We start from the raw sequence: 19,855 nt of genomic DNA on the forward strand, positions 1-19,855 counted from the left end.
AAGAAACTAAATGCCACAACTCCATTTAGTAATATATTGAGCAGTAAATACTTTTTGTTTTTATTTTAATTAAGAAATTCCTTTCAACATCACAGCTTTTAAATGTGGGGTGGGCTGGGTGAGAAGAAGTAGTGGGGTCAAAGGAAGACACACTGAACATACAGTGCCTAGGAAGCCTTCTACACTTGACAGTATAACCGTGAGAATGCTCGGCCTCAATAATCTAATGGTAGTTAAAAATAATACTGAATCTAAAATCAAAGGTCTAGTTAAAAAATAAACTTGTAATTATTTCTCACAAATATAATATATAAATTTTAGTTTGCATATTACAGATACTTTGTTGCCTATATAATTATAAATCATAAAAATAACCACCTATTCCAATAGTGAGAGGGTTGATTACAACTTTAGTGAACAGGTATTTTACTTAGGCATATTATTAGGCAATATTTACTTTGATCCTTTGTCAAAAATAACTTTTGTTTGGAATGTGTAATTTTCATCCCTTTGAAAAATAACAGTAATTACAGGCTTCTTTTCAAAATAAGTCAATTTTTTATATGCCACTAACTGTACTATGGCATTAAATCATTACTTTTTGTCACATAACAGATAAAATGATGTTACTGAAAAAGAACACTCACCATTCACATTATCAGGCAATTAATCAAAAGGAGCCGAGAGAAAGGAAAAGAAAGAGCAGTTCAGGTGTTAGATTTTAGCTCAATTCAGACTAGCATATTTAATATTAATATATAAAGATTTCATATCTATGCATTGTTAAAGAATAGTGAAAATATATGCAATACTGTACATATATTGTCTTAGTCACGGCAGAAACAAAAGGCAGAAGAATATAAAAGAATATATTTAAGCATCAGTTGGAGAATCAGTTTTAATAACAAGAATTATGCTATTTTAAAAGGAATAAATGAAAGCCAAGAGCTTCAGGTTTTCAACAGAAAGCAGTGTCTTGGGAGTGAGGACATGTGACAGGCACTACAGATCACTCTTGGAGGTGAGCAGAGGTGCCTGCCCTGCAGCAGAGAAGGCGGAGTCAAAGAAAAGACTTGAGATGAGCCATCTGCAGGGAACCTCAGCTGCTAGGCTGCAGCTCCTGAGACCATTAAAATGGCTGACACTTTCTTTTTTGTTGACTTTTTTTTTTTTAAATTGGGTCTTGTCGGGCCTGTTACTCACTATATAGCCTAGGTTGGTCTTGAACTTTTGGCAATCCTCCTGTCTCAACATCTCCAATGCTGAGATTATAGGTGTGAACCACCACACCTAACTAAATGTTCTCACTTGAGAAATTGTGGAGATTTGGGCAAATTAAATTAAGGCCAGGGTCCCTTGAAGAGCCCCAAATCTCTCAAGGCCCAAGTACCACAGAGAAAAGGAAGCGAAGATAACACAGCGGCTGCGAGTCTGAAGAGATTCAGAGTCATAACTAACACACGTCCACCCTTCACTGCACAGGGAAGCTAAGCAAGCAGAAGGCAAGAAGCTAACAATTAAGTCATTGTAACACTTGCATTAATTGGTGATGGACCATATGTGTCCACCCACTATTTGTGATGTATCTTCTAAACAGAGGCCTTATGCAGAGGACATAAGCACAAATCAGACAGGATACTTTATTAGGATATGGATTTGGTTTTTTTTTTTTTTTTTTTCCTGTTTTTCAAGACAGGGTTTCTCTGTGTAGCCTTGGCCATCTTAAACTCCCTTTGTAGACCAAACTGGCCTCAAACTCACAGAAATCCACCTGTCTCTGCCTCCCAAGTGCTAGGATTAGAGGTGTGTGCTACCACCACCCAGCTCTGTTTTTTGTTTTTGTTTTTAATTTTATTTAAAATTAATATAAATCATTTAAAAAGATACATGATGTTAAACCATATAAAATATAATAAGTACATAAACAGTGGATTACTCCTTAAGCTTAAAGAATTGTCTATGTTGCATTTAAACATCAGAATCTAGTACAGTGGAAGGATGTATCAGACAGGACATAAAAGTATAAAAAAAATCCTAAAAGACATCTGTTAACTTAAAAACCTATTATTTAAAAGGTCATTTCAAAACTTTCTACAGAGAGGAAAGAGATGAAAGTGGATGCTCCAACAGATATGGCTCTACCTTGGCCTTCCCTTCAAGGGCTCCAGTGCCTGCATATATTTTACTGATTGAATCTCCATTCACAGACCACATGGACCGGAAAACTTCTTGAAATCGAGTCACCAACTGAGGCTTTTCAGCCAAGCCCAGAGCGTCCAGTTGTTTAGTTAGCATCTGGAAGAGCAAATAAGGAGTTTAAGGTAAATATAGTAATATGTTCATTGTAATAAGACATTTTGCAATATTATAATTAAAGTTAAGATTTATATAGGACTCTGAAAGTATTAACTCTGTATTAGGCCATGTTTACTGCTATTTACTTTTTAAGGTAAAACCCGTAGTTTTTTTTTAAGGTAAAATGATATTTTAGAAGATTCAAAAGAGAATGTGAACTAGAAAATAAAAGAAGTAATGTCCCTTCAATTAATCCTATAGCCATCCCTACAGTCAGACTACAGCTTATCTTGCTCACTGAAGAATCTAGCTAATCCATGGCTAACCTCTGCAGGAGAGCAGAGAAAAGTACGTACCAGGCTTACCTAAATGTAAGTCCTAAGTTTTCATTTTGGACTTTGTTCTGAAAGCTTGGGTAATTAAGGTGATCAAGAGAAGCCAAAAGCTGCTCCTCAGTGTCCTAAAGAAACACTGAAAATATCACGGCAGCCTTTCCTGTACACACTCTACACTGACAGCACCTATAAAAGAATTCTGAGAACCAAGTGCACAACAATTTCAAGGGCCTTTGGGCGACAACCCCTCTACCCTGGGTGGCAATCCAGAGCACTGCAGGAGCCACTGATCCTGACTCCAGAGGCATGGAAGCAATGCCTGCTCCTCTTACAACCTCCAACCGTCAGCTGTCCTGCTCTTTTCCTAAACTCCTCCCCGTTTACGCTGTCCTCCTATCTGTCAGGTGTGCTGATGATCTAAAATTACAAAAGATATCCTGATAAATAACAGCTCAGCAGTGGGCTCATTTTATTACTGAGATTTGTGCTAGAGCTATTCTGTATTCACATGGGACATAAAGCAGCCCCAGGGTCTCCTTTACTGGTTAACCCTTTCAATCTTTAAGAAGTGGGAAAACATGAGCTGGGCGTGGTGGCACACGCCTGTAATCCCAGCACTCGGGAGGCAGAGGCAGGTGAATCGCTGTTAGTTCAAGGCCAGCCTGGTCTACAAAGTGAGTCCAGGACAGCCAAGATAACACAGAGAAACCCTGTCTCGAAAAAACAAACAAACAAAAAGTGGGAAAACAAAATTTACTTCGCTTTCAGTTTGTCTAACTTTAATTCAGCAGTACATTTTGTAACTGGTTAGTTCGCCAAATGCGACAGGGGCACATTCTCACATCACACTTCCAAAAGTAAAAGTCAACCAAGACTGACTAGAAATGACGATTTGGTAAGTTAGTTAAGGTTAAGAACTTCACTCAGTGTGGGCAGACGCTGTAAACATATCCAGCAACTGAAAGCCAGGGCTGCAATCAAGTCTGAGCCACGTGAGTCCAGGTAATTACAACTCACCTTCTTTCACATCTGATGTATTTTAAGAAAACATATTTTAAGAAAGAAATATGATAAATGTCAGTGATAGGTTTCAAAAACTCAAGAGTAAAATTTATTTACTCACATAAAATATATCTGTGCCACAGAGAATTTTATACAACAGGACTTTCATTTCTGAGACAGAAGCTGGGCTTCTGTAATTAATTAACCAAAGCACTGGCCAAATTTAAGATGATTAACTAGAGAAAAGACTTAGTTACTTTCTATTCCTGCTCTTATAGCTCTAGGAAACCCAGTCCTTCCTAATACAAAGAAAATCCACAAGCACCTTATGACCCTGGCTCACTGGAAGGGAAGACTCGGTAAACTCAGTGCTGCTCCAGTTTTCTGAGTAGCTGAGGCTGTGTCTGCACTAGACTGAACACGGTGAATAAACAATGCTTACTTGGACTGACTTACAAACTATCACAAATATAATGCTATAGAACTGTACATGTAAAAACAGACCCTCAACATCTTAAAATACAATCTTGAAAATGTCAAAATGAAGTTCAAATCCATGCGTACTGTTTCAACTATATACAAAGGTGTCTACAAGGCATGTTAGAGAGCAAGAGAAGGGAAACTGACATCTGTCAGAACAGATGAAGGGAACAGTTAAATCACAAGGGGCTTGAGGTGGGGGAGGCGAGAAGTAACCCCAGCGTCTTTAATAAGGGCCGGCTTCATCACTTTACACAGCCCAGAAGGAGGCTTTACAAAGCACTCGGGACACGTGTAGCATAGGCAGGAAATTTTTACCTCTAAGCCAAGGAATGCCTGCACACTATTCGTTCTGTCCAGACAATCCAAGCAGTTTGTTCGAACTGTTCCGCTCTGGCACCTGTAACAATTTTGATAAAGTTACATGTCTAGTTTACAACATGAAAAAAGCATAAACAATCTGGCAGCAACAAAATTTAGTAAAACAGAATGCCTTTCTAGTGCCAACTTTATATTATCAGCATTTTCAGGCACAAAATAATAACGAACATATTAAACTGTTAGTATCTACGCACACACCTAGAGTCTACACGCCAATGCTTTGTCACACATTTTCATGACATATCTACACACATTTATTTTAACTAAGCCTGTTGTAAGGAGCTAAATACACTAAGGTTTATAATCCTACAGTTCTTCCCACAAAAATAACAAGTATTTTGGAAATGGTTATTTAAAACAAACAAACAAGATCTGGTCTTTCTTCTGACTGCCCTATAAAGCTGCTGTGACATAAAAACCACAAAGTGAAAAATCCAGTAACTTTGAACTTTGTTCATAAGTTCAGTTCAATCTAAAATCTGAACTTAAACCTTTCAACTTCCCCTTTTCTTAGTCTGTAAAGAAAAACCAAGGACTTAAGTTTACTAACACAGACAATGAGCAAGGGTCCCTTTATTTGCGTGCAATGGTCTTTCTAGGGTCAAGAACTGAGGTCTGAAGCCAGGTGAACGTCATCTCTAATGCTTCCTGGCCTGGAACACATGAAGCCCAGGCCTCAGTTTCCTCAACTGCAAAGGACACACTCACAGATCCTATCCCGAGACTGCTACCGATACAAAGACAAATGCACTGCTGCCCCACAGTATGTTCTAGATAATGTAAATTTTTATTATTATTTGTTGAAATCTGGAAAGAAAACAAACTTAACAAAGTATTAAAATACTTTAAAATTATAAACTTCAACATAAAAAAGAAAACTTAGAAGTTTAATGGTAAGAATAATTTTTAACTTATAGCAAAGTTCCAATTTAAAGAGAAGAGGACGGAACCGTCAAACCTTTGAACTTCATTGCCATCAAAATAAAAGAATCCATAATCTAGAAACTTCTGGACTTGTGGTTTGAGAACACTGTGTAATTTTTCTGCCTTTCCTCCTTTAACCATTTGATGATAGTCAAAAGACACCATGTGGATATCAGAAGCATGTTCAGAGGCTTTCAAATGACTCTGAAAGAAAAACAGCAAACGCTCACGTAGGTGTTGGCTAAGTGGTCTGTCACTACAGCACCACAGACACACACACACTCCAAGCTGCAACGTAGGTCGTTCTTTGAAATGTTACTAGTCCCAAAAAAGAATTCACTGACATTGGCAGCAAAAGGGACGTTTTACCTAATAGCATCTATTGTCTAAAACCCCATACATTATCCCTGAGAGACTGAGTGGCATAATTAATTCAGAGAACCTAGTTAATACTTTAGTTTGGCTTAAAAAATGAAAGTTTCCAATCACCAGGGTTTATTTTTATGATACAAATTTATAAGTACTTTTACCTATAATAGAATTCAAAGTAAAGTATGTTAACTTTTGTTTTTTTAAACATTTTTTATTTTTTACATATACATTTATATTATTACACATATATACAATAGATTACCTATAGCAAGAAGAACCATGACACAACCAGGAATTACATAAATGTTACATTCTTAGTGTTTTGGCTATTTGTATTTGACAGCCTTGAAGAAAATATCTTTCCTATCTTGGTGAAAGCATGTTAACTTTTAATACAAAGTCTAATCAGAGATTAAAAGACTTATCTTTTACTCATTCATTAAATATATATGCACATTTTAAAGTTTATCATTAAAACATCACTCTCAAAATCATAATGTTTAATTAGCAATATTCTCACAATCTTAAAAAGTAGCTAATTAGGTTATATTTCCACTTAACTAGACTTCCTAATTTGAACCTCAGAAAATGTTTTCTGGCTATTCCACGTATCTTATATAACATAATTTACATTTATCCATCACTGATTAATTATTTTGCCTACACTGTTTTCTAACAGCCTCAGAGACTGTTATCACCATCACCTGACTACTCTGTTTTTTGTTTCCATTCTAGGTGAGCAAGGGTCAGGACAGAAGATAAAGCAGTCACACTCACCTGGAAAGCCTTACTCAGCATATGCTCACCTTCCTTTGACCCAAGCAAATTTACTACTATTTGCTTGCCATATAAATCCTTAAGTGTTCGGAAATGCCTATTGACAAAAGACAGGAAACAGTATATTCAAATCATAGCCTTTCCCCCAGTAAACAAGAAACTCATAAAATTTTCTAAATTGGATGCAAATCCATCCTACTTGCTCTCAAACCCTTCGGTAGGCACAATTTCCCCTCTGACATATGGATGCCAACCCTCACCTTGTCTGGAGCCCTGGAGCCATCCAGCTTCCAGCTTACTTTTCATTGTGAGGCTGACCACAGATGAGGCAGGGCACGGCCATCGGGCCCCTCTGATGACCACATGCTTAGCAGTGTTCAGAAGGGGCTCCAGACTAGCTCCAGCCTGTGAAGGCTCCTTTTATCTGTGGCCTTGCTTCCCACGGTTTGTTACCTGAGGTCAATCAGGGTCCAGAAATGCTAACACCTATGCTGACTCTTTCCAGAGAGATGCTATGCTGTGCATTCATTTTAGTACTGTACACTGTTATATTTCTCCTACTTTAAAAAATTTTTATTTATTGAGAATTTCATATATGCATATAATACAATTAGTTGTTAATCTCTTACTGTGTTTATCTACAAATGAAACTTTAACATATTTATATAGGCTCAAGTAAAACCTCAGTGCAAGGTGGTGTGGTTAATGCACACCTGTATTCATGAGGATAGAAGGTACTGCTGAAAAAAGAAGCCATTAAAAAGCAAATAAAAGGCTCTGCTATATTCAGCAATGCCACATAAAGGCACCACAACATGAGCCTCCTCTGCACTTCCCCCTAGAGTCATCAGCTCTACCTGTCAAAAGCAGGTGCATTGGCTTCAAATCCTCTTGACATACGAACACGATGGGATCCCACCTGAGGCAAGAAGAGGCTTTAATCATTACCCAACCCGCTGTAAAGGGAATCACCACATGCAATCCCAGTGACTCACTTAGTGAACACAGTGAGTGAAGGGCCTGCTCCTCGTCTGTGGTAGTGTGTTTAGAGATCTAGGTCCCCTCTAACAAGCAGTCTCATACAAAAAGAGCCAAAGAGCCATGGCCAAGTATGCAGGCACACATTTGCAAACCCAGCATTCATTTGTGAACTGACTGAAACAAAAACACAACAGAAACCTTGGATATAGGAAGTAGCATCAGAGCTATTATTTGTTGTGTGAGCTATCTGAATCACGCATATTAGTAGAGAAGGGTTCCCTGCGTTTTATAACTTATAAGACCTAACAAAAATAGAAAGAAAAAGGATATAAACTAAAACAGCCAACACCAAAATTCCTTTTTATTGTCATGACGTAGAAGTACTAGGACATGGTAGTACACCTATAATTCTAGGACTCAGGACTCAGAGATAAGAACGATGCCATCAACTCAAGACTAAACTGGCCCATGTAGCAAGATCCAAGCCAGGGCTATACAGTGAGACCATTACAAAATTAAATAAACACACATCTTTGATTCTAGCACTGGAGAAGAAGAGGTAGGTGGAGCTCTGTGAGTTCCAGGACAGCCAAGGCTATGTAGAGACCCTGTCTCAAAACAAACAAAAAACAGTAACAATAAAACCAAAACAACAAGAAAAGCAACAACCATGCTTTACTTTATAAGTCTTCAGTGATTATTCAATCATTATATAGGTGGTGTGCTTCAGCAGATATGTAATGTTTTCTGAAGATTTGCAGCCATTAAAGATTTCACACATATGCAATATAGGTAAGAGAGACTTTTAGCTTCCTAAAACAATTTTTTTGTTATTATTATGTGTATGTGTATATGTTGGGGGTGGGGCACACGCCACAGTCCATGGAGGTCAGATGGACAACTCTGTGAAGGTAGTTTGTTCTTTCTACCTTATGTGGGCTCCATGGATTGGACTCAGGTCTTCAGACTTGTGCAGCCAGCATCTTTACCTGCTGAGCCATCTTGCTGGTCCAATATATAATTACTTTTATTCTTAAAGCTTCAACTCATCAAACCATTTAATAGTTCAGAACTAACGTCTAGAAAATTTAGAGTAGTATGTGTTCTTTTCCTAATATAGAATCTCTGTGAAATTTTTCTAAATCTAATATAGATTGTAATCTGATTTTATTATTTTTTAACTTTTAATTTTTATGGGTACCACTTAAACAAAGTACAAACATTGATTCTTTTGTAGCATTTTTACTGTTCTGCTAAACTGAAAGCTTTTCTTTTTAACTAGGTGTGTGTGTCTGTGTGCCGAGTTTACACGAGGGTGGGTGCTCATGGAGGCAGAGCTCCTGGAGCTGGAGTTACCAGTGGCTGTGAGCCATGGGTCATGGGTGCTGGGTTGAACTCAGGTTCCCTGGAAGAGCAGTGTATAAGCTTCTAAGTGTTGAGCCATTTCTCTGGCCCTAAACTTAAGTGGTTTAAACAATTTAACAATGTTTAAATAACCACTTTCTCTGCCACTTAAAAATAAATCTTAGCTTTTGGCCAAGCATAGAAGTTTGTGCCTGTATATCAAGGTACTAAAAAGTCTAACACAAAAGAATCCTCACCTTAAGTTCTGCCTGGGCCACCCAGGCAACAGAGGTAACCCTGCTTAAAAACCTACTGAAGAGAAAAAAAAAATCCCAAACCAAATCAAACAAAACTTGGACTTCGCCCATTCTGACTGTTTTACAAAAACATTCCTTCTGTGTATGTGTGAGCGACAGCCTGCACGTGTGCCTGACGGCATGTATGTATGTGCATCATGTGCATGAGATCAGAAGACAGGACCACGTCCCGGAAACTGGAGTTTAGGCAGAACCACCATGTGGATGCTGGGAACCCAACGTGGGTCCTCTACAAAAACATCAAGTGCTCTCAACCTCGCAGTGATCTCTCCAGCCTCAGGATTCTGACTGTTTAAAGGAAGGGCATCTTTATCAAGGTAAACAGGAAAGTTGATTGTTGGAAGAAGCTGGGAGACACTAAGAACTCTGTGATAAGCATTTGATTAGTACTACAAATTGTGAAAATTATTTATCAAATCAAAGGGAATACTTTTTTCAAACCCTAAAATTTACATATACTTTTAAGCCCTTAGAGTTCACAGTTTTACTTATTTGGTACATAAGTTAATCATATATGAAATAAACTAGAAGAAATATATTGAGAAAGGATGATTTTACAAAGAAATGCTTTAATGTGTCCTATTTCTTAAATGTCAATATACTCTTAGGGCATAGTTATATAATGTTTAAGGGACCAATGACATGAGTGCAGTGTCATACACACTGTAAGTGACAAAAGGAAAAGGAAAAAGGAAAAGGGGTGGTGGTGGGGAGAATAAGCTATATCCCCTAGGAAATACTCATTAATAGCAATTTTTTGATGGAAGAGATTTTTGAGCGCTCCCATACATACTGTTTACCTTATTTCAAACTTAAATATATACCTTGTTTAAGTTCATAAGATATGTAAGTAATTTAAAAAGAGGTTCAGATAAGATATTTATATTTTCTGACCAAAGTTTCTACTTTCCCAAGTACTATTACTACAGTGTCAAAGTGTCTTTTTCTCTACTGTGGAACTCCAAACATATTAAAGACCAAACCAAACCAAATCGTTCTTCCCTGTAGCTAAGAGCACTGTGTTGCTCTTCCACAGGACCAGCACCCGTCTGGTAGCACACAAATGCCTGTAGCTATAGGCTCAGAGTAGGGATCCTGGACACAAGCGATGTGCGCATGTGCTTATGTCCTTATATAAGAAGGATGTTGCTCCTTCCTACAGACACAGATTTTCCAGACTAACCTCACTGTCACAGAGCACATAAGAGCACATGTTGCAGAATTAAAAGTGTGTGCTGGTGGAGAAAACAAGATGGGGAATGCCTGCCTGACAGGCCTTATATTTCTTTTTTCACACAGCAAGAAGCAGGGCTGAGAAGAGCTGACAGATGCCAGAGCTCCACTTGTAAACATCTCTCAGAGGCTTCTGGATCAATGTTTTCTAGAAGTCTTTCCTGCTAATATATGAACAAAGTGACTTGTTAAAGGGGCGAGGAGGAAAGCTATCATATCATTACTTAGTCAGACAGCATAAACTCTACTCTTCTTGCTAAATTAACACCAGGAGCACTTCAAGCCCAGAGCCCGGGAGGTAGAGACAAGAGGACTGTGGGCTCCAGACAGCAAACCACCACAAACCGACGACCAAACAAACTTGGTTCCTAAAGTAAACTCTAGTCTTGAGAACAAAGGACACATGTGAGCCATGTACAGCCCCAAAGGCCAGAGGCTTAGTTTGGTTCCACAGAGCAGAGACTCCTTGGCATGGGGTTTTCATGTTTGAAAATCAGTTATCTATTTTTATACTTTCTTAAAAATAAATCATCTATTTTCATTCCTTTATTACCATTCTTTTAGAACGATGGAGGAAATGTCACAAAAAGAATCCATTCTCAGGAAGCTGAGGCAGGATAACTGTCCTGCTGTCAGGGCTAGCCTGGGCTACATAGTGAGTACCCCAACAACAGGCCTATAGTGCAAGAACTTTTCTCAAAACAAAAGCAAAGACCAATCTGTTCTTATTCAAAGGACAGCTGATTTTAGGGACTACTAAACTAAATAACTGTGAAAAACAAACTTCAGCATCCTTCCAGCCAGCCAACAGCAGGCCAGCTGGGTAATGACTTAAGAGACTTCTTACACTGTTCAGTGATCCAAAATCTACTCTCTATGGAGAAATGCACGGCTTACAACACCATAGCTCTCAGCCCATAACCAGGGAATGGTAGCCAGCAAGAGTCCCTATAAGGTGGAGCCACACAGGAGAAGGGAGAAGGAAAGTCCAATCCACAGAGGCTCCTTCAATGCATCCATTCAGAATCCAACTTGACTAAAGAATCAAACACTGTGATTCTGAACTTCATGAAAAGTAACTGAGAAGCAGTTACAATGCAGGGCCTGTAAACCAACTACTGGAACCTCTTACTTTATTCTGTCCCCAAATGAAAGCAGTCACCTTGCATCAGGCTGGGGCTCTTTAGGGATATGTTGTTAAAGCAAATACTTTGACAAACGCTTAAAAACCGTGAAGCTGGAAGAGAGTCAGGAAGCTGCCGTACACCTAAAACACAGAGTCTACACCTGGCTGGATGCGGTGGCACACATCTGTAAAACCAGCACTCAGGAGGCAGAGGTAGATGGATCTCCGCAAGTTCAAGGCCAGGTTGGTCGATATACAGAGGTCCAGGATAGCCAGAACTACACAGGGAGACCCTGCCTCAAAATGAAAAATAAAAAACCCACCACCCTCCCCAAAAAATGCCCACACCAGTCAGACCAGTCTTGACAAGAACTAAGAATTTCTAGCAAAGCAGAATAAATATTGCGTTGCTACTCTAGACCACGTCACTGAAAACAGCAATGGCTAGCCCTGACGTGCTGCTGTGTGCCAGGCACTGCTTTAAGTGGGTTTCATTCAGTCCTTTTATCAACCTCACAAATAAGACAACATTATTGTCCTTCTCATTTTACAGCTGAGAAGACTGAGGCAGAGAGAAGAACTCAATCCCTGCCCAAGCCCACCTAGCTAGCAATGGTAGCTCTAGTGAGGGTGTCAGTCAGTCCAGGGACAGAGCTTTCTTATAGCTATCAAACTCTCCTGCTTTAAGAGACTAAGTTGTTCTACACTAAAATAATGAAAACATTTTTTTTAATCCTTGAAATTTAAAACTTTGAGCAAGCTCCTCGGTTGCTATAGCTCTGCTAAATGGTTCGAAAATGGTCTGTGCCTTAAGCCTTTATGCTCTGAAGTCTGGTGCGCAGGGCAGCAGTGCTGGTGATGACGTGGAAGTGCTAAGGGGTGGAGGGTCTTGAGGGGGTCTTTAGATTCCTGTGAGACATGCCCTGGGGAGGGAATGCTGGCTTCCTGTTGTGCATGCTCATGGGAGCCAGTAGCTACAGAAGCCAGAGTCGAATATCTGACTCTGGCTTCCTGCCTGAAGATGTGTGTTCTTCCTTCCATGTGTGCCCCCGTGGCAATGCCAAAAAGGGTCACACTGCTTCACTAGTTGCCAAGCCAATGGGCCTGTTCAGTCTTGACCTCCAATCTGTAAAATTACGAGCCAAAAGAAAAACAATTTTTTTTCTTTATAAAACTGGCCTAACTACAGTAAACTAGTACAGTAATATAAAAGCAGCTAACACAGAGCTGAAAGGGAAATTGTGTATGTTAAGATGCTCCTCAGAACCTCACTTGTGGGCTGAGCCAGTACTACACACAAAGGAATGATCTGTAACACTCAAGAACTATGTTGAAAATTTGGAAACTATGGAAATTTACAAAAAGGAAAACAACAACAACAAAAATGGAGGCACATACTTGCAACCCTGGTTGTTCCCAGAACAATGGAACAGATCCTCGAATTTGTATGAAGGAAGAAACACAGTCATCTAAGTATATAACCTACAAAAAATTCCAAAGAAAAAATTGTTAGTTCTATATTAGAAATGCAGAAACTAAAATCTGCTGCACAGTAGCTGTATGTGATGACAGCTTTTATACAAACGGTCCTGATCAAAGCAATCAAAAACAGGATACAAAGTGTTCTCAGTTTTTGACAATACTAAACAAGAAAATAAGAAAATGAAGAATCACAATTTTAAAAAAGAAACCCTTTTGTTAAAAACTCAGTGTTATATACATATGCCCTTATATTTTTTCAGTTTGTTTCTTAGTTTTTTATATTTTCCAAAACCCAATTTAAAGGTCTGAGTTGGGTTGTGTGACATCGTAGAATTTACTATCACACAGTGCCACAGCCAAATGTCATAACTTGATACATATCTAGCATTAAGACGAGTGAGGGGATAATAATTGAGATGTAATCTGAATAAATTATTACTTAAATAAAAATTTAAAAACAAAACAAAACAAACAAACAACAACAAAAAAGAATTGGGCTTACTTTCATATAAAATATTTTTATGAAGCCATCTTACTCCATAACTGAATATTTTAAAATTCATTGTCAAATGTACTTTACATTACTTAATTGGTATTATAGACCTGTGTACGTTTGTTCTATCAAGGTCTTTATTAAGGCCAATAAGTATCCAAGATGTTTTTGCAAACTACAGGTAAAACTATTACCTAGTATTACCTAGCATTTCCTGTCTCCCTTACATGTCCACTATTCTAGTATTTCCTGTGTCTCTCTTATAGCACATGGTAAGAAATATAAAACACTATGTTACCTGCTCTGTTTCTACAAAATTGGCAACGTGACCATCATCATTTGTTCCCCGGACATTAAACCGTGTCCCAGCTCGCTCACAGCTGAGTCTTGAGATAAGGCAAGCCTTTGCCTGTTTATGGGCAGCATAAATTGTCCTAATTTCTACTCCTCCACACATGAGGCGTAATAACCAGTCATCACAATTCACACCATAGTGCTTGAGGTGCAGATGCAAAGACTGATTCCTACGGAAGAAGGAGTAACTGGATTAGGTTACTAAGTACAAAACAACACAGAATAAAGTTTAAGACACTAATGCAGTATTATTAAAAGGCTCCCCAAGTAAAGAATTCATTTACATTTGCTCTGCTTAAGCCAAGACTATAAAAGGAAACGCAGCTGCTTAATCGGTGATGTAGTGTACTAAAAACTTGTGGTTTTAGTGTTGGTCAAACCGTTCTAGCCTACAGACTAGAGCACGCACATAACCTAGCTAGTTCCAAAAAGGGTTATACAAACACATCGTACTTTAAAGAGACTTATCTATAAGACTTTTCTAAGACTATATTTTAATTAAGCTTAAATAGCCAGCATACCTAGTAGCTGTCATACTGCACAATGTAAGGCATAGTATTTTCTATTGTCTCCAAAACTTTTTTTTTCCTCCAGTTTTGGTCATGGACTTAAGGGCCTCATTCATGCTATGGTAAATGCTCTCCCACAGACCCACCAAAACACTGTGGTACTGTAGGTACAAGATAGGGCCTGGTTTACAAACTTCAAGGGAAAATGTTTTATTCAAGCAAAGAAACAGCCCAATGCTTAAGAAACAAAAGATGAAAGATCTCAATGAGCAAAGCATAGATGGGCTTAGCCCTACCATGTTAGTGTCCTCACCCTGCTGACTGCTCTTCAGCAGTCAGTCTCTGGTGGAACCTGAGTCCTCCACAGAACACATGTGGAAGACTGTGGGCTCTTCTAGGAAACCTACTAAAAAGATTCCATTCAGCAAACATCACCATCAACTCAAGTTACTTTTCCATATTACCGTAAAGTGAGTTTTAAGATGCTGGGCCATTCCAAATAGACTTTAACACACCACCTTGGTATCTTACAGAATGCTAACAGAAGTGTAATAGTGCCTTCTTGAACACCCAGGGTCATTAACAATAGTAAGAAGGGGCAAAGCTGTTCAGAGAACAAGTCCTCAATACCCTGCCCTGCAGGTAACAGGATGCTGTGGAGATCCACTAGGTGCGGGCACCCACAGTTCTTGTAGACCAGCTCCCATCCTAACCCTTCCTATCTGCTTGCAAAGCAAAATGGAACAGTACTAGGATACTGTGAAATCTGATGGCCACTGCCTAGCTAACCATGACACATGCTCTCATACCTTACTATTATTTACTCTGCTCTGAGGCAAACCTCAGTATGTCCAAAGATCACAGCCGAGGGCTGTGTCATAGTGCAGCACATTCAAATAGAGCTAAGATCTGAGGCATTGTGTGCAGGTAGTCTTTCTTGGCTCTGCTGTCAGTTTACATTTTCTTTACTGTCGACACATTGCTGTTTTATTCTATTTACATTTATGCCAAGTCTTGAGTGGTAGCATCTTAAAATCTCCACTGAAATAAAACTATAAAGTTTTTGTAAGAGGGATCTACAGTCTAGCTACAGACTTATTGTATCTTAAAAAACAAAACAAAACAAAAACAGACAAAGCTACAAGGATACGAATGCTATAAACTTCCATTTTCTAGGCAAACTTGAATTCAAGTGCTTCAATCTTTAGCAAAACACTAGTCCAACCTATTGAGCACTGGAGTGACACGGCTACACTACAAGCAACACAAATAAGTAACCCTCAAGTGAAGCCCACTTCAGTCCAGCTCAGGAACAGCAGCCCTTGGCTTCACAGCGTATGCCACTCCATCCAGGTGCCTGCCGTGCTCTGCTGCGGGCTTGGGCAGGAAAAAGTGCACATTCAACCAACCATGCCCATCTTTTCTCTCCAGAAACAGCCACGGTTTAACACATTAGGCCCCAAATCTCTGAGTTATCACATAGTACTTAACTACAAAAGAAGAAAGATGATGCGGACTCACCAGAAAAACCTATTGTCAGTGGTGTGCTCCTGCATGCTGCGATGTGCATTCAGACTCAGGTCTAAGCTGACTCCAGAGGCAGACCACGCAAAATAGAAGTTTCCGGAGTTCAAAACTTTGCGTACTTCTGAAATGCGATCCTCATCTGAAGCATCGACTCGAAGTGATATAAACTCAGTGGAAGTAACTCGGAAAACCTCAGATTCTTGGATTTTCCCAACAGACATGCACCCAGTGACCAGGACCAGATAATGCAGCATGGTATCACCTGCAAAACCCAACGATGTCACTGCACAGAAAACCAACATTTTCAAACTACATAGTTTTTCTGACTTCTTCCTGTGTTTCTATCTTTAAAATCTTATATTGCAATTGTTTAGTTTTTGAGACAGTGTTCCTGTGCTGCATAGTCTAGTCTGGAACTCCCAATCTGCTGGCCCCGGCCTATCAAAGACAGGGATTGTAGGTATGCACCAACAAGCTTGGCCATTCTGATTATTCTAAGCTTAGTGTAAATATGTTTAAATTTACAACTAGAGGTATTTTTTCAGGGGAAACATTTTTGTTTAAATACATTCAGTATATCAAGCACTAAAATATTAATAAGATAGTGGCACATTTACAACGTTATTTTTACACTTAATCTGAGGCTACAAAATTTATCCAAAAAATGTTGCTTTCACTCCCTGACCAATGGACAAGAAGCTCAGATAAGATAACGAGTGTCCAAGTTCTTTGTAAATGGCTAAGTTTAAAAATGGCATAGACATCTGTGAGCTGAAGGTGACAGCACATGGGAACAAGGCCATGGTGACAGTTTATAAAGCAACGTGGCTCATGAAAATGTATAGACTATGTGTGGTTTTGCTCTTTCTTTTTGGTGGCAAAGGGATGGTACTGGAGTTCATTCTGTGGCCCTAACCCCGGAACACCAGGATTTTTAAATTTTTCATGCAATTGCAACAAAAATCTTATGAAATGAAGAATCAGCAACACAGGCCCTGGCACAGCAGAAACAGCCCTGAGCCATAGCTTCTTACTCATTAGCCAGGCTAAAGTGTATGACCAACCTATAGTACGACCGACCCCTCATGGGGATTCAAACATTTATCTCATGATTACTTAAGACAATAACAGTAAACAATCCAGCACAGTCTTTGCACATGACAGGCTAATAACGAACCCATTTTATAGGTCACTGCTGGTCAAAGCAGAGCCTATCAACTCTTAACAGGGCACAGTAAGAAAAGTGCCAGAATCACAGTAAAATCTACTCTATAACCAAACCCGCCTTTCAGTTGACTTCCTTTAAAAAACAAAAAAAACAAAAAACTCCATAGTTACACTTCACCAAGGAAGAAAACCACATGTTGTATATACAAGCTTACTTTACCACATAGACCAGTAAAAGCATGGACCAGATACAGTCTCTGGACCACACTTCAAGTCATATCTTTATAGACAAACTGCTAATCATAAAAGTTATTCTGAAGACCCTGGTAACATTAAGCCAGGGCTGGAGAGATGGAACAGTAGTTAAGAGCACTGCTCTTCAAGAGGACACAGGTTCGATTCCCAGCACCTACATGGTGGCTTACAACTAACTGAACTCCAGTCCTAGGGGATCTGACATCCTGTTCTTGACTCAGCAGGCTACATGCACATCTTTGACAGGCATACATGGCATGTACTGAATACCCATACACATAAAAATAAATGATTTTAAATTAAAAAAGAACATTAAATAGCAGGCATTTCTGAATCTAAAACAGACACCTTTTCCACAATGTACTAGGGGATTCAGTGTGTTTCCTTAATGTACTGAGAAGAAGAAAACAGGTAATGCTGTCCTTTTCTCCTAATGTATCTCAACAGGACACTGTCTTTTGATCTTAAAACTGTTGCATGTCTTTCTAGGTAAGAAACTGTAAGATTAGCCTTGTATAGGAGTGTTTTCTCTGCATGTATCTATGTGCACCATATGTAGCCCTAGAGCTATATATGGTTGTATGCTGCCACGTGGGTACTGGGAAGCAAACCTGCAAGAGCACCAAGTGCTCTTAACCACTGAGTCAGGTAGCTGGGAGAGGCACAGTTCATTTTCTTTCTTTCTTTCTTTCTTTCTTTCTTTCTTTCTTTTGGTTTTTTGAAACAGGGTTTCTCTGTGTAGCCTTGGCTGTCCTGGACTCGCTCTGTAGACCACGCTGGCCTCGAACTCACAACAATCCACCTGCCTCTGCCTTCCACGTGCTGGGATTAAAGGTGTGCGCCACCACACCCAGCCTCAGTTAGTTTTCATTAGTGGTGTGATCTGTGGTATACTGACCACACTCCTGGGTAGCCCTCACATCTAAGACAGATTCACAGATTCACCAACAGGAACTGGACTTCATTGATTTGAGGTGGGGGGGTGGTGAGGGAGAATAGGTAGGAAAGGGAGGGACACAGAGAGAGAGACAGACAGACAGACAGAAAGTCTGAGGATATGAAGGTAAATCTGCAAGAAGTTGGGAGGGCGCTGACTATGATCAAAATACATTATGTGAAATTCACATAGCTAATAAAAATAATTTTTAAAAGATTAGCCTAATAAACATTTAAAAGGTATATAATACTTAAAGCTCAAAACTGAGTCTGAAATAATATACAGGGAGTTTCTCTAATCTTCAGAACTAATAAACAGAAATGGAAAAGTAGATGAACCACACCGAATATCAGACTTACCAAGATTTAATCGTAAAACTCCCAAGAGTCCATATGCATCCAGTACTTTGGTATATGTACCTTTAATTGCCTCCTTTTCTGCAGATGCTATTAAAAATAATTGAAAACAACAGAATCTATTTAGTTATAAAGTCAGAATTTGAAACAAAAATTTCAAAATATACTTTAAAATTTATTTCTCTTTTCTCTCTTTTCTTTTTATCCAGTATTACTTGGTTTCTCCCTATGTTCCTGGGCAATCTAGTATCTGGTTCTCAATCACCCAAGCGGTGCCAGGTATAGGTTCCATCTTGTGGAGTGGGGCTTAAGTCAAATCAGTTATTGGCCGGTTGTTCCCTCAGCTGTGCCAGCATTCCCCTAGGATACTTTGCAGGCAGGACATCACTGTGGATACAGGGTTTGTGCCTGGACTGGTGTTTATGTTACTCTTGATAATGTGCAGAATACCTTTCTGTATTGAAGATGGTGAAAGAAGGGATGAAAGCTCTACGTAGGTACCAGCTCAATATCTCCATGTTCAATACAGATGTTGTCTTCAGCAGTGGGCCTTAACAATAGTGCATTACATTAGGTATTTTTTCCAACTAGTAATATAATGTTCTTGCTGGAGTTAAATAATTCCAACCATCTAATTAATGGATCTTCTCTTGTTGATGACCTGTCTTATTCACCCTTTTATCCTTGACACTTAGAAGAGGGCCTGGACAGAGAAAGTGAATAAATAGGTACAATGCTGCAAGCCCCCCTCAACCACAAAGTTTAGCACAGCAGTGGGCAGTTTTTACTGACCTTTGTTTTTACTCCCTTCACTTTAAGCTGATGCTAATTTGCTAATGAGTACAACTCAGACAATAATTTCTCTAGAGCAGGCTACTATGGTTAGTCTACTGAAAGAAAAATCAAAATCAACAAAAATATCCTGAAAGCTTAAAGCAAAAACTCCCTAGCACTTAGAAGATACACATTTAAGACATAACAAAGAACCAAAGAAAAATAAACCATATCCAGTATTCCTAAGCATTTCAAGTGATACAGTCTAAAGTGTGAAATGCAGAAAAAGAAAAAAAAAATCCAGCCAGGCTCCTATCCTACCCGTTGTCCTTCCTTTCCTATTCCACCCCTCACCCAGCTCACGGCTGAGCTTGCCAGGTCACACAGCTCACCTTCTCCACATTACACACTTACTCTTCTCCCTCTCCTCTGTC

The 19,855-nt window shown here is 39.1% G+C and overlaps 1 protein-coding gene across 2 annotated transcripts in view; it reads right to left on the reverse strand.

Moving 5' to 3' along the window:
- Positions 1–19,855, reverse strand: part of Synj1 (synaptojanin 1) — a 77,359-nt gene that overhangs the window by 39,940 nt on the left and 17,564 nt on the right. For both annotated transcript variants that reach the window (XM_051150237.1, XM_051150236.1), the window contains exons 3-11: positions 18,651–18,737; positions 15,927–16,194; positions 13,841–14,066; positions 12,966–13,049; positions 7,424–7,485; positions 6,567–6,663; positions 5,452–5,621; positions 4,431–4,512; positions 2,143–2,295 (exon numbers count right to left, since the gene is read on the reverse strand). In XM_051150237.1, coding sequence (XP_051006194.1) covers positions 2,143–2,295; positions 4,431–4,512; positions 5,452–5,621; positions 6,567–6,663; positions 7,424–7,485; positions 12,966–13,049; positions 13,841–14,066; positions 15,927–16,194; positions 18,651–18,737 — 1,229 coding nt within the window. The remainder of the gene's footprint in view (positions 1–2,142; positions 2,296–4,430; positions 4,513–5,451; positions 5,622–6,566; positions 6,664–7,423; positions 7,486–12,965; positions 13,050–13,840; positions 14,067–15,926; positions 16,195–18,650; positions 18,738–19,855) is intronic.

The sequence above is a fragment of the Acomys russatus genome, chromosome 8 (genome assembly GCF_903995435.1).
Source record: "Acomys russatus chromosome 8, mAcoRus1.1, whole genome shotgun sequence".
Lineage (NCBI taxonomy): Eukaryota > Metazoa > Chordata > Mammalia > Rodentia > Muridae > Acomys > Acomys russatus.